The sequence below is a fragment of the Ipomoea nil genome, unplaced genomic scaffold (assembly GCF_001879475.1).
Source record: "Ipomoea nil cultivar Tokyo-kokei standard unplaced genomic scaffold, Asagao_1.1 scaffold0688, whole genome shotgun sequence".
Classification (NCBI taxonomy): Eukaryota; Viridiplantae; Streptophyta; class Magnoliopsida; order Solanales; family Convolvulaceae; genus Ipomoea; species Ipomoea nil.
The window spans coordinates 1,987,626-2,002,600 of NW_017617116.1; the positions used below are offsets into that span (position 1 = coordinate 1,987,626).

General features: G+C 35.6%; 2 protein-coding genes across 4 annotated transcripts; both read left to right on the forward strand.

Annotated features, from left to right (window-relative positions):
- LOC109175709 ((+)-neomenthol dehydrogenase-like) lies at positions 1–3,229 on the forward strand. The gene is made up of 5 exons (XM_019325044.1): positions 1–128; positions 296–551; positions 2,002–2,103; positions 2,181–2,360; positions 2,638–3,229. Exons 1-5 carry the CDS (start codon positions 106–108, stop codon positions 3,007–3,009), a joined length of 933 nt encoding a protein of 310 aa, XP_019180589.1. The 5' UTR covers positions 1–105; the 3' UTR covers positions 3,010–3,229.
- A 2,936-nt stretch (positions 3,230–6,165) lies between these two features.
- On the forward strand, positions 6,166–8,894 carry LOC109175706 ((+)-neomenthol dehydrogenase-like). 3 transcript variants are annotated; one of them, XM_019325037.1, is made up of 5 exons: positions 6,166–6,287; positions 6,594–6,849; positions 7,605–7,706; positions 8,062–8,244; positions 8,450–8,894. In XM_019325037.1, the coding sequence occupies exons 1-5, from the start codon at positions 6,250–6,252 to the stop codon at positions 8,834–8,836; spliced, it is 966 nt and encodes a 321-aa protein (XP_019180582.1). In that variant the 5' UTR covers positions 6,166–6,249; the 3' UTR covers positions 8,837–8,894. The 3 variants fall into 3 exon arrangements, with proteins under 3 accessions (XP_019180582.1, XP_019180583.1, XP_019180584.1); XM_019325038.1 differs by having other exon boundaries at positions 8,065–8,244; XM_019325039.1 differs by lacking the exon at positions 6,166–6,287 and adding an exon at positions 6,305–6,337.
- Positions 8,895–14,975: the final 6,081 nt, after the last annotated feature.

Here is a 14,975-nt window from a genome sequence, read left to right on the forward strand (position 1 = left end):
TGCTTGCGTGCATAGAGTGAAGAGAGAGGTGCCACAGCCTTAGCCTTAGCCCTAATCTACTTCTGCCATTATTGCCTTAGCTTGCGAGTTGATCGAAGAACTAAAATGAGCAGCAGCAGTAGCAGAAGGTATGAAAAATTCTATATATTCATGGTAGGTTTTGATGTTATTATTGTTGAGCATATAACCATTAATGTGTAACCCAACTATCAGCTTAAGCTTTTAGTTGAGATGGAGCACATGCTTCAATTATTCTGAGTTAAATTTGTGTTTGTTGTGTGGGGAGGCCTAGCAGGTGTGGTGTTGTGAGCGGAGCAAACAGAGGAATAGGATATGAAATATGCAGACAGCTTGCTAATGAAGGTGTGGTAGTAGTGGCCACTGCGAGGGATGAGAAGAGAGGAATGGAAGCTGTAGAGAAGCTCAAACAGTTATGTGGTGGAGAAGATGAAGATAGTATTGTGTTTCACCAACTTGATGTTGCAGATGAAGTTAGCATTTCTTGTCTTGTGGATTTCGTCAAAACCAAGTTTGGGAAACTGGATATCCTGGTAATTATCCACTCTGATCCTTTCTTTTCTTTTCATTTCTTCTGATCTGTTCTAGCTAAACATTTTTTTTATTCTCTTCCCCAAAAGATTGAATCACCAACCCTATATAATCTTCCATACTCTAGTCCCACAGAGCATGTGAAGAAGGTAAATTACATTAATTAAGTGACTCAGCAGATAGAGTCAAATATCAGTGTGCACAAAAGATTTGCTCACTGTAGAAGTGATTCGCACATTATTACAGTTAAGTTTCGAACCATAGTCCATTCTCTCAAATACGGTCTACTAAAAATTACTAAGCTAAATTTGGGCTGTCAACATTTTTCTTTTTAATTTTAATTTTCACATGTACCAATAACCAAATATATATTTTATTTGGGGACAAAGACTCAAATTTTCAATTTTCACATGTACCAATAACCAACTATATATTTTATTTGGGGACAAAGACTCAAATAGGATAAAAACATTAAGTGTGGATAAAAATAGGACATTTTAAAAAGTTGGACAAAAATACATACGCTTTTTTTAAATGTCTTTTTTCTATTTTCGTCAATTTTTTAAAATGTCATGTTTTGGTCTACACTTGATGTTTTTGTCCTATTTGAGTCTTTGTCCCTCTTATTTGACAAACATGACAATTTTGTGACTCTCCTTGAGCGAATGTCACAAAATCGAACCCAGATTACAATAGTAGGGTATTGACTTTTTGAACTACAACAGATAATAAAAAGTATAAAACATATACTACGTAACTTGTAATAAAGTCAATAGTACTAAAAAAAAAATCATATATATATATATATATATATATATATATATTAAATCAATATTTTACGGAGGAGGCAATTCAACCTCCTCGTTGACGGAGGAAGAGGCAACCTTCTCTGTCAACGTCGACAGAGGACTATGCTTCCTCCTGCATCCTCATTCGATTTGAAGGGTGGAGCATTTTTTTTAAAAAATGTTCTTTAATAATATACTATGCTTGTTAAATTAGTAGAGAAAAAATATTTTATTTTCCATGTTGTATGTCACATCTCAAGTTTACTAAAAAAAACTTATTGTTCACTTATAAATAATCTTAATTGTTCAAATTTTTAATGTTAAATATTTTAATTGTATAACTTTTTTGTTTAGTGACCTAATTGTACGTACCGTAAAAATTTAGTGATTTATTTGATATTTTCTTCAAAATAAAATTTAGACAATAGTTTTGTTTAGTAAATACTATTTATGACTCAAATACAAAGTTTACAAAATAAAATAAAATAAAAGTTCATAGGGCCACAGACTCCAACATAGAGAATGAATAGGTTGAGAAAGTATGTACGGACAGATACTACATTGTAACAGAGTCAATAGTACTCAACAAAAAGAAAATTCAATTAGTTGTATTTAATTAATAACATTTTATATCGTTTAATCTTCTTTCTTTACTGAATTGTAGGTAAACAATGCAGGGATCGGTGGAGTTATTATTGAAGGAGATACTTCAATTCTAAAAGAGATGATAGATGGAGATTTCTCACGAGCCAATTCTATAAAAGAAGTAATCTAAATTATCCATATATAATACTCTCTCCATCTTATAAAAATTGCATAAATTTCTCTGTTTGACGCATGCAGGAGCCAGAAACTGAGTTGAAAAGTAACGGCGCAATCATTCAAACTTATGAATTGGCTAAACAGTGCCTTAACACAAACTACTATGGCACCAAAAGAATGGTTGAAGCATTTCTACCTCTTCTCCAGCTTTCCCATTCCCCTAGAATTGTCAACGTTTCCTCTACTCTGGGGAACCTAAAGGTGTGATCATCAACTCTTACTTTCATACATTTAACATCTAGTTCATAGTAACTAAGTGTATATCCTATATATAATTCTTCCCAAAAGGTTAATCTCCAATCCCAAGGGCCCACACCCCGGCCCGACAGAACTTCTGAAAAGATGTAAATCATGATATCTCAGCTGAATCACAGAGATTAGATATTTGCTTACTGCATATAAGGAGCCCCTCACTTTGAGAGGTTGCTCCCACACTACTTCTGTTGGATATCCTATATATAATTGAATATACATACAGTTGCTGCCAAATGAAAGGGCTAGAAAGGTATTGAGCAATGGCGAAAGCCTATCAGAGGAAAGGGTAGATGAAGTGGTGAAGGAATTTCTCAAGAATTGCAAGGAAGCAGAAGCAAAAGGTTGGGCAAGATATGCCCCAGCCTACAAAGTCTCCAAAGCAGCAGTGAATGCTTACACAAGGGTTTTAGCTAAAAAATATCCAAAATTTTGCATAAATTGTGTGTGCCCAGGGTATGTGAAGACTGATATGACTATTAATAGTGGGATGTTAACCCCTATGGAGGGCGCTGAAAGCATCGTGAAGCTAGCTCTGATGCCCGATGATGGACCTTCTGGCTTATTCTTCTCCAGGACAAATATTATGGCTTTCTAGAGCTGATAATGGATGCATGCATGCATGTTTGATAAATTAAACTACTTTTCTTATTACTAGAGAAGGGTGACATGGATGACGATAATAATGCGGCGCAAAACACATTAAGATTAAGGTGCTGCAACAATATCAATGAATGATGAAGCTAGCAAGACTGCTAATTTGATGCACTTATGGGATTGTTATCTTATATTATTATATATTCACTTATATTATGTAATATTTGCATCTGTTAATGGATTACATTTTGGTTGATGGAAAATGGGTTCAAATTGAATATAGATGTGCACATAACTGTAGGTCGGAGACACTTTTAATCCCATACCATATTCAAACTAATCACAGTTCGAGCGAGTCGGCCCAGTTAAGGGTCAATTAAAGTGCTGGCTAGATTGGTTTTTTCATACGAGAGAGTTCTTCATAGTGAGACAAAGAGATTGATATATTGTACGCTCAAAACGGATAATGGGTGAATGAGAAATTGAATCTCAAAGCAGACCTATTTGAGTTGAAAAAAATGAAGGGGTAAGGCTTTTTAAAATAGTCTTTGTCCCAAATTGATTTGAAAAGTGAATTTGCACCACTATTTATAAGAGCCTTTCTAAGACTTATTGAATTCTATAGTATACACGCTCTCTCTGCACGGGAATGCTAATGGCCAGACCCGGTTCCATAGCATCATTTGCTTGTGTTGGGTCAGTACAATTAAAATATATATATTTAGATCAAAATTAGTAAGTTTTTAGAGTAAATACCCAAAATAGTCCCTCAACTATAGCTAAATTCACAAATTGGTCCTCGACTCTCAATTTCAACCAATTAAATCCTTAACTTTGCAATTTTAACACGATTTGGTCCTCTGTCTATTTGACCATTTGTTGACTGTGATTTTTGAGGATATATAAGTAATTTAACGGTCCATCGTCGTTTTTTTAAGGTTCCGGTTGCATTCTCAGACCGCAATGTTACATTTGAATCCACTGCCGAAAGCAATCTACCAAATTCGGTCGCCTTTGGTAATAGTTGGGCGTAATCATCTTCGTGCTAACCACCAGGGCGTTAGAGTTGGGGTGCACGTACAAGAGGTCACGTGCGAGATCGATCGAGATTAGGCCGGAGCTGCACCTCATGCCGGAGAGATTATAACTTTTGATAGATAGATCGACGAAGTCCTTGGAGCGGCTCTTCAAGAAAGTCGTGACTCCAAGCGGCGTAGGCAAGCTGAACCGGTCAAAATTCTTTTGAGCTTTGTGCGTGAAATTACATATATATCCTCAAAGATCACGGTCAAATAGACGGAGGACCAAATTGTGTTAAAATTGCAAAGTTAAGGACTTAATTGGTTGAAATTAAAAATTGAGGAACAATTTGTGAATTTAGTCGAGGGATCATTTTGAATATTTACTCAAGTTTTTATTATGGAATTAAAGTATTGATTTTATAAACAAGTATTTAACAAATTATGTATATGCCATCAATATATTATGTACAAAAAATTAACAAATCATTAGGTATATGTAGTACCAACATTATTTCTGATTCGGAAAAAAAAAAAAATACTACTAAATGCATCATTTATGTAAGTTATGAAACGTAGTTTTGGACCCGGTGAAAAGGTGGATGTTGGTCCAAAAACATTACTTCCTAAATTTTTTTGCTCTTTCTCTTTTTGTATAAATAAAATTAATATACAAAATATATCATTAAAAAATTTTAATTAACATCTTTTAAATAACACAAATATTAATTTTTTAAATTATTAAAAATAAATCTATAAATTTTGATACATAAATTTGGTTCATAAAAGTCATTATCGTTCCTTTCACACACACACAAAAGTCACTATAGTTGTTACGTTAAGTACATAAATTACAATAAATCACTATTTACACGGGCGGAGGCAAGTGTATGCCAGGGGGGCCTTGGCCCCTCCCCCACCCCTTTTTTTAATATTATATATAATATTAATTTTTATAAAAAAAATTATTATATACTCTGTAGAATATTAAAATTTTGTTGTCTCTTCAAAATATTTGGTCCCCCTCGCACTTAAATTAATCTTACCAGCTAAGTTGTAAACTTCATCATCTTCTCAACTTCTCCAGTACTATTTCATTTCAAATTATGTCTTCAGTATATTGTTGACTCATATTCAAATTAAACTAACCTTATTTAACCTACCTACGAGTTTCTCTCTCTAGAACCATACATATATACAGTGGCATATATAATATAACAAGATAATTTGTCATTAAAAGCAATGCATATTTTTCAAGTTAATTTTTGTTTTTGTTTCTAACTACTTGTTTGGTTAATTTTTGTTTCATATTCTATTGTTTATTTTAAATAGTTGTTTTGCTTGCTTCTAAATAATGGATATCAATGCACATTGCTTTGTGCGGTTAAATTATAACTACAAATGATTTATTCTAAATTTTATTAAATTTGTAATGTAATGATTATTTTGAAATATGTTAACTGGATATTAATATATTTGATTTAGTGGTTCAATTGTAGTTGGTCTCTTGCACTATTCAATCATGGCTCACTATTTATGTATATAAATTCACTACTTTAGGTACATTAATTAACTAATATAAGTATACAAATTTACTACTGCATGTACATAAATTCGATAGTGTAGGTATATAGATTCAGAACTGTTTGTGCTATTTTTATATACTTGCAATATTATATATTTATACACAAATTTTTCATATAGGAATAATATTAATTTTAAGTAGTTGGGACTTGGGGTTGGGTCCACGATATAATTTTGTCCCCATTAATTCAATCCTCCAAAAGGTTGAACCCCAACCCTATACATGAATCACAGAGGCTAGACTTTACTTTTGACCATTGCGCACAAAGAGCTCCTAAGGAGCACTCCTCACTTTGAGAGTTACTCCTACACTGTCGCTGGTAAGACTCAATCCCTGATCATTCCTCCAAACTTTCACCTTTATGACCAGTTGAACTATCCATGCGTGCTGCACCCATTAATTCATAAATGAACAAAAAGAGGACTTGGCTTCCAATTAATCAAAGTCGTCGTAGAAGAGGCGAGGCGTGCGCGTTTGAAATTTGAATATTCCTATTTCTCACCACCGACTCACCACAACTTTTATATATAACCGCTGTGTGGAGACTGCAGAGACTGGTGGCGCCGGGAGCCTCGAATTTACTTCTGCCATAGCCCATAGCCAGGCCAGTTAAAGAACTCAAATATATAAATATATAATGGAAGCTAAAATGAGCGCCGCCAGCAGTAGCAGAAGGTATGTATGTACTATGAACATTCTATTCATGGTTTTGATGTTATGAGTATGTTTGGGCGGAGGCCGGTGAGGGCCAACATCAACACTCTAACTCTTGAAAATGTAATGACGGTTTATAAAGAATTAAGGAAATAAAGTTATGCTTCTGTTAATAGCTATAACTTTTAGCATAGTAATAAGCTTTTGATCTAACAAAGTCGTATCAAGTCATGAAAAGTTGTGTTTTCGCTACTAATTATAACTTTTGGTATAGTGATAAGCGCTTGATCCAATAGATAGAGTTAAATTTGTTTGTTGTGTGTGGAGGTGTGGTGTTGTGAGCGGAGCAAACAGAGGAATAGGATATGAAATATGCAGACAGCTTGCTAATGAAGGTGTGGTAGTAGTGGCCACTGCAAGGGATGAGAAGAGAGGAATGGAAGCTGTGGAGAAGCTCAAACACTCATGTGGTGGAGAAGATGAAGATAGTATTGTGTTTCACCAACTTGATGTTGCAGATGAAGTTAGCATTTCTTGTCTTGTGGATTTCGTCAAAACCAAGTTTGGGAAACTGGATATCCTGGTAATATAATTATCCACTCCGATCCTTTCTTTTCATTTGTTAAAATGTTCATCCATAAAAAAAGTTTCGGGTTGTTACACAGTGAATCATGATTTACACACCACTATATGTTTGTCAGGTCGGAGTGTGGGGCGCTTAGGATTGAGGTTCAATCTTTTGAAAGAATGATTTACACAACACTATATGTTTGTATGGACTATAATAATCGAATGAAATTGTAACAAAATTAAAATGATACTTTAATATAATTATAATGAAATTAAAAAGCATAATAATATTCTCGAAATGAAACTAAAATGTATAATACATTTCATGGTCCATTGGCAAGTCGTAATTCAAGTCATCGTCTATATCAACATGCAACTCGTAGATGGAATGTTAACCTGCTATCAAGTAAAATTGTATATATTTAAAAAATTGAGAGGTGTAATTGCACTTTTTTCGTTTATTGTCAATTTCAATCTTATTTCATAATTTTAAGACTCAAATATTCAAGAATTAATTGACTAAGATAATTTATTATTTATACTTTTATGCATTAGAAAATAATATATATATTTTTTCACATACTTATCTTCTTGGTAAATGATGACATTATTAATGATTTGTCTATCCGAGACAAAGTTGTTTTGTTCCAAGTTCCAACCCGATGACTTTTTGAAGAATGAGGTTTTTAAATAATTTTTAAATTCAACTTATTATATTTAATAGTACTTTTCTGTTGTCTATAATATTCTCTCTTTACTTAATTGTAGGTAAACAATGCAGGTATACAAGGGCTTATTATTGAAGGAGATGGTTTAATTCTTAAAGAGATGATAATTGCAGATGACTCACGAATCAGTTCTGAGAATGAAGTAAGTTATCAATATAAGTTATCAATATAATACTCTCTGCATCTTATAAATTAAAGGTTGCATTGAGAATGCACGTGTTAAAATTATTTTCAAATCAAATGACTGAAATGAGACCCACTCAGTGAAAAAGTTTTCTTAATAAAAACTTAAAAAGATAAAAAGTTAAGTTGGGAAAAATAATAAAAAGTTAGCATTATTTTGGGAGGGTCAAGGGTGTGGTCCGTCAATTTTGGACATAATCCTTGGACTACTATTGTCAAAGTTTAAACATTAATCTCTTCTCTTAAATATTGTCTACTGAATCAGTGAGCTGAGCTCGGTTAACATTAATATTCAATTCCCCTTATTATTGAAGCAAGTGTTGGAAACAGAGTTGAAAAGTGATGGAGCACTCATTGAAACTTATGAGTTGGCTGAACAGTGCATTAAAACAAACTACCATGGCACCAAAAGAATGGTTGAAGCATTTCTACCTCTTCTCCAACTTTCCCATTCCCCTAGAATTGTCAACGTTTCCTCCACTCTGGGGAACCTAAAGGTGTGATCATCAACTCTTACTTCCATACATTTAACATCTACTTCATAGTAAATAGATAGAACATTTGGGAGGATATAAATTAGGATGACTCATTGACACAAGGCCAAATGTTGAAACACACAAAAGATTTGTTCACTTTAGACAGAATTCTCACACTATCGTCACTAAAGTTCGAACCTTAATCTTTTCTCTCAAATGCTTGCAGCTACTATCAAATAATGAAATGGCTAGAAAGATATTGAGCAATGGCGAAAGCCTAACAGAGGAAAGGGTAGATGAAGTGGTGAAGGAATTTCTAAAGAATTACAAGGAAGGTCCAACCATAGCACAAGCCAAAGGCTGGCCAAGATATGCCTCGGCCTACAAAGTCTCCAAAGCAGCAGTGAATGCTTACACAAGGATTTTAGCCCAAAAATGTCCCAATTTTCGCATCAATTGTGTGTGCCCAGGCTATGTAAAGACTGATATGACTGTTCATGTTGGCATGTTCACCCCTGAGGAGGGCGCTGAAAATATTGTGAAGTTGGCTCTATTGCCCGATGATGGACCGTCTGGCTTCTTCTTCTGCCAGAAAAATGTTATGGCTTTCTAGACTTAATAATGGATGTATTAGTAATTACTACTAGTAAAGTATTAAAGTGAGATTTTATCAACTTCAACTTTTATAGATTACTACAACGATATATGTTTTATTTTTGAACAGATCATAAAAACCAACAACACTTAAATACAATTATAATCTTTGTACTTCTGAATCTCCTTAGTTAATTGCCTTCTTTCTGCAACCTAAACCTCAACAACCAAGAGGTACCATCAAGGCTCAAGCCCTTTCTTGTAGAAATGCATAAGGTATTCCTCTGTGGTTGTCTCTCTATACAATGGAGGGTTCTCATCCGAAACCAACTCCTTTACCGGTCCATATACTTTCTTGGCGTCCACGTCACCGAGGGTTGTCTAAAGAAACTTGCAACAAAAACTCTGGGGACTATCTTTTGTGCTATTACTCTGTGCTGCACACTTTTGAGTTTTGAACTTGTCATTTGTGATCAACTACCACAAATTAAAAGTCAAAAACAAAGACAGAAAAGTTCTTAAATGTATATTTGGTATAATTTATGCAGTAGTTTATAGCTTATTTTGTTGGAATCGTTGGTAGAAAAATAAATAATAATCAAAAAATAATATTATTATTTTCTAGAAAGAAGAGAAGAAAAGATGAAGAAATTTAGCTAGTGTTTGGTGTTGGGTTTTTGCAAGAGAAGTGAGCACTCTTTCCTTAAAACCTTATTTGCCACCTCCCAAAGATGCTAGGAGCGTTGTGGCCTAGGCTTCCTAGGATAAAACTTGCTTGTGATTCAATGTTTAAGCACTCAAACAAGGAATCCGGCGAGCAAGACAAAGCTATGAACACAATATGACTAAAGAATGAGTAGAAGCAGAGAGCTTTTGATCGAGGCTAAAAGATGAACTTTCGTGTTGTATATTTTCTGTGTGTAAAACTCTACTACCCAACTCCTCTTTATATAGGGGTGTAGGAATTAATAGCTTTTATTAGGCACTTAAGGGCACCCCCCCCCCCCCCACCTTCCTGTAACAGCAGCCTTAATCCTGGGTTTCAATTCGAAAATAAAAAATTGAAATTAACTCAAAAAAATTAATTCCGTAACAGAAGAATTGAATACCCAACGGTCACAAAACTGCACAGGTTCGTGTAGGCCAATTCGAAAATTAAAAATTGGAATTAACTCAAAAAAATTAATTCCGTAACAGAAGAATTGAATACCCAACGGTCACAAAACTGCACAGGTTCGTGTAGGCCAAAACTTTGAAGTTTCGACCAAGGGCCCTTTTCTAAGACAATTAACCTGCTAAGTGCCGAGACTATCAGGCAGCCAGGCCGAGACATCCGTGCGCCCCCCCGCGAGAGAGCTTATATGCTATACAATTCTACAAGTTTCAAAAAAGCTCTTGTATATAAGGGGGGAAAATCTTCATTCCAAACCAATGTGGGACAAAAGTTCACTTTTTCCCTTCATTTTCCAACTCAAATGGGTCTACTTTGAGAATCAATATCCCATTCACCCATTATCCGTTTTGAGCGTACAATATATCAATTTCTTCGTCTCACTACGAAGTACCCGAATCCACTTTGACCCGACCCAAATCGGAAGTGGACCTCACTGATAATTGTACCACAAAATAACCAATTAACATGTCATTTTATGCCATTTTAAATTATTTTTTCCAACATATTTTAATACTCTTTTTGTCAATTTGATACATTATACATACCTGCAGAAGAACATCAATGTTGACTACCAGAGAACCGTGCAATGGAGGGACATTAACCCACTGGTTTTCATGAAAAACTTGAAGATCACCAATTTGAGCATCTTGTATCAGTACTGTTAAAAACCATTGTCAGAATGATGGATAGTATACTAGATCTGGGCCACATGGATGATGGATAATATATTAGGCCTGGGCCACATGGACCGGCCTAAGAAAGAAGCTGGATCGAGGAAGCCCAAGAAGGATATACAACACGGAGCAATCCAAGAATTTGTCAAGGTAATTTATATCGTGCACCAGGGCGCGCATTGCATTGTGCGCCCTGATGCAAAACAACGTCGTTTAGTTTTTTTTTTTTTTTTTTTTTTTTTTTTTTTTTGAAATTTCGCTACCCAGTGTTGGCGGTTAATTTTCCTTAAAAAAATCTCATGTTAAAAAATATACATAATTTTATACTAGAATACACATAATTGTATAAATGAATGTACATAATTGTATAAACAAATACACATAGCTGTATAAACAAATACACATAACTGTATAAAAAATACACATAATTATATAAAAAAATACACATAATTGTATAAACAAATACACATAATCACGTCAACTCCCTACATAACTTACCAAAACAACGTCATTTTGGGAGAAACGAGGCGCATAGTGCTATATGCGCCGTGGTGCAGGGTATAATGATTGGTTTGTCAAGGATTGAGCATGTTATTCCCAATATAATTAGAATTGAACTCAATATTTCTAGTATAATAGAATTAAGTCTCATTATGTAACTAAAGACTCCCAATATGAGGCAGTCTAGGATTCTTATTCCTTGTAAGGATTTAGGCCCAAAATATGTATAAATAGACCCGTCACATAGAGGAGTGGGGACAACTCTCAGTATTCACAAGCAATACTCTTCCATACAACATTCCTATATTTTCGTCATATATTTCTCTTATATTTTTCCTATATTCTCATTATTCTAATGGTAGTGTTGGTTTGCCGTTGACTGCCCAAAAGTCATAAAATCAACAGAATGGTCTCTGAGTGCAAATGTGAGTCTGGTTCAGGGCAAGCTGGGTTGTACTAGCCAATGATGGAAAGCCCTACAGCACAACATAGTTTCTCCAAGTGATCTTATACTTGGTGGTGGGACCAGTGATGGACTGCTAGCTGGGCAGTCTCTGAGGGCAAAACAGCTTGGTTGCCTGAGGGAACTGACAGCTAGGATGAGGCCAGAGCTGGCTGACCAGCTGGGCAGCTGTTTGTTTGGTGGAACTGCAACTATGTTGCAGAAGGGAAGCCATTTTTGCAGGTAGATTGTTGATGAAGACCAGAAGCCATTTCTAATGAAGGTCATGGGACTTAAAGCTGATCTGAGCAGACAGAAATGAGGCTGTAAGTCCTAAAAGAGTTGCTCCTAGCTCTGGATGGCATACTTGTCAGCTTAAGGGTTGCTATCAATGGGCCCGAAAGTAGAGTCTAGCCTTGGACTCCCATTTTAGCTTGTGGTAGAATGGGGGGGACTTGGTGGGCTCCAAGTACAGCACACACTTGGAGTTGGGAGTGCTCTTGAGCTCAAAAAGATCCATAGGAAAAAGGAATAAGGTTGTGCAGATTGGTGATGGTGATATAAGGCTGAAAAAAGGGAAAAGAAAAAAGAAACATGGAAAAAAAAGGGGGTTTTGAGAGGTTAAGGGAAACCATTGCTTAGGTCGAGGTCGTAACGGCTCCCCGGGCCTAAAGCATGGTACGCCATGCCGAGGGAGTTGGCCTTTGGCCTAAGGGTGGGGGTTGAGGGAGCCATTGCTCGTGTCGGGACCTGAAAAGCTCCCCCGGGCTTAAAACATGGTACGCCATGCCGGAGGGAGTTGGTCTTGGGTGCGAGGGTGGGAGGGGTGAGTACCATTGCTTAAGTCGGGACCCTGAAAGTTCCCCCGGACTAAAACACGGTACGCCGTGCCGGTGGGGATGGGACTTTGGCTTAAGGATGGTTTGGTAGAATGGATCTTTAAGGCTCGGGCATCGGTCCCAACACTTGTGTGGGACGGGGAGCCCATTTAAGTCTATGTTTTGAGAATGGTTTGGAGAGATATGGGAGTTGAAGGCTAAACCGAGCTCTAGGGTTCTTTGATGGTGAGCCACTAGGTTGGCCTTGTTAGTCAGTTGAGTTGGGAGTTTTATTCTTTACTTGGGGGTGGCCACTGTTGGGTCACCCCTTGTACATAGTGTTTGGCCGAAAAGGCCTTGTTTTTTTGAGCCATAGTCCACTTTCGGGGCTATGGCGTATACTTGTAGACGTTTTGGTTTTGATGGAATAAATGCACAATTTTATTTAAAAAAAAAAAAAAAAAAGGCTTCGTTTGGAAAGTAGGAAAATGACTTCTGAAAAATATTTTCTGGAAAATAAGTCATTTTTCAGAAAAAAAAAAAAAGTGATCTTGGATTATTATACTGTGGAACCGTGTCCACCTTGCAAGGTGAACACGACTTTGTGTTCATAATTACTAAACTCTAGGTTCATAATTATAAAATTCTATGTTCATAATTTTTGAACTTTATATTCACAATTATTGAACTCTATATTCACAATTACAGAACTCTATGTTCATAATTATAACTCTATGTTCATAGTTTTTTAACTTCATATTCACAATTATTGAACTCTATATTCACAATTACAGTACTCTATGTTCATAATTATAGAACTCTATGTTCATAACTTTACATTCATAATTATAGAACTCTATGTTCATAATTTTTGAACTTTATATTCATAATTATGAACAGTTTTGGAACTGTGTCCACCTTACACTTTCACAGCATAATTTGCTGGTGATCTTTGGGCAGCCCTAGTGCCTCTGAGAACAATTCCAATAGACACAACCCAAGTTTTTAGGCAAATTATATCGTGCACCAAGGTGCACAATGCATTGTGCACTTTGGGAGTTTATGTGCATTATGCTTTTTTTTTTTTTTTTTTTAATAATGGTTGCAATATATTAATGAATGAAAGCAACAGTAGAGTCTGGGGGGACAGAGTCTCAATACAGCGGAGTAGCCTGAACAGAGGTTGCTGCAGCAAGAGTATGAGCATGTAAATTCAAAGCTCTAGAAACCAAACTAACTGAACAATAATGAAACGATGACAAAGCAACTCTAATTTCAGTAATAATAATCCCGACAAAGGACATAGCCGGGGCGTGTGTCGATAGTAGGCTGCTGCGTAGCTCCGAACAATCTGTAAACAGGTTAACCATAGCCACATTCTGATTCTTCAACCATGATAGTGCTTCTTTACAGGCAAGTGATTCAGCCATTAGCGGGGAGAAGCAAGCCGGTAATTTACTGTTACACGCTACTAAGAAGCGGCAATCGTGTGCAAGAAGCACCGCCCCAAAAGAAGCCGCCCCGGTGGCATGGTTGTAGCTTGCATCGACGTAGCACCTAGAGTGCGAGGAAGGCTGCATCGAAGCGTCCACTGCCTGGTGTTGCTGAGTACGCCGGTGTACCTAACGTTATGTGTATTATGTTAAGAGTTCATGTATATTATTATGTTAAGAGTTTATGTATATTATGTATTATGTAAGATTATGTGTATTATGTTAGGAGTTTGTGTATTCTACAATACAATTATGTACATATGAAACAGAGAATTTTTAGGTCGCACAATGCATTGAGCGCGTTGGAGCACGATATAACAATTGAAGTTTTTGCACAGAATTGGAGTATTTTATCAGTATGTCCCTGAAGTAGTTGTCATCAATAACATTTGGTCAGATCATAGTTTGGGTTGTTAACGAACCAAACATGAAACAAAACAGTTGTAATGTTGTTAAATATACAAAGACATTTCGGTCTTCAGTTACATATTTGTTTCAAAAAAATAAACATAAAAATACAGGAATGTCAACTCACTTTGTATAAAAATGATCAAAAGTGTATTTGTATTTAACGATATTTCAACAATTTTGTAGACGAAGGATAAAAAATAATTATACCACAATAATACTAGGACCAAATGTGAATGTTTGAATAAAAAAGGACTAAAAGTTACCTAGACTACCCCTATGATAAAAAATCACTATTTATTTATAGACAAATTTTTCATATAGGAATAGTATTTAAGCAGTTGTTATATTATAGACCGCGGTGCATAATCGATTATGCACCGCGGCCCATATACGGCGCCGTTTCTTTAAGTAAAGAAACGGCCCGCCGTTAGAATTAACGGAGTCCGTTTGTTTGGTGTATTAAACACCAACTGACACTACAGTATATCCAAACCGACACTGCAGTTATATCAAAATGATACTGTAGTTATAGTGAAATAAAACTGCAGTGTATATAAACTGAAACTGAATAACATTTCACATATTTGAGTGTATATTGTACAATGAAGCTGTAATTATATCAAAATGATCATGTAGTTGTGTTTT

Coding starts and splice junctions, on each gene's coding strand:
- LOC109175709 (XM_019325044.1), top strand. CDS start 106: ATGAGCAGCAGCAGTAGCAGAAG. Junction 129..295: donor AGCAGCAGCAGTAGCAGAAG/GTATGAAAAATT, acceptor GAGGCCTAGCAG/GTGTGGTGTTGTGAGCGGAG. Junction 552..2,001: donor TTGGGAAACTGGATATCCTG/GTAATTATCCAC, acceptor ACTGAATTGTAG/GTAAACAATGCAGGGATCGG.
- LOC109175706 (XM_019325037.1), top strand. CDS start 6,250: ATGGAAGCTAAAATGAGCGCCGCCAGCAGTAGCAGAAG. Junction 6,288..6,593: donor GCCGCCAGCAGTAGCAGAAG/GTATGTATGTAC, acceptor TTGTGTGTGGAG/GTGTGGTGTTGTGAGCGGAG. Junction 6,850..7,604: donor TTGGGAAACTGGATATCCTG/GTAATATAATTA, acceptor ACTTAATTGTAG/GTAAACAATGCAGGTATACA.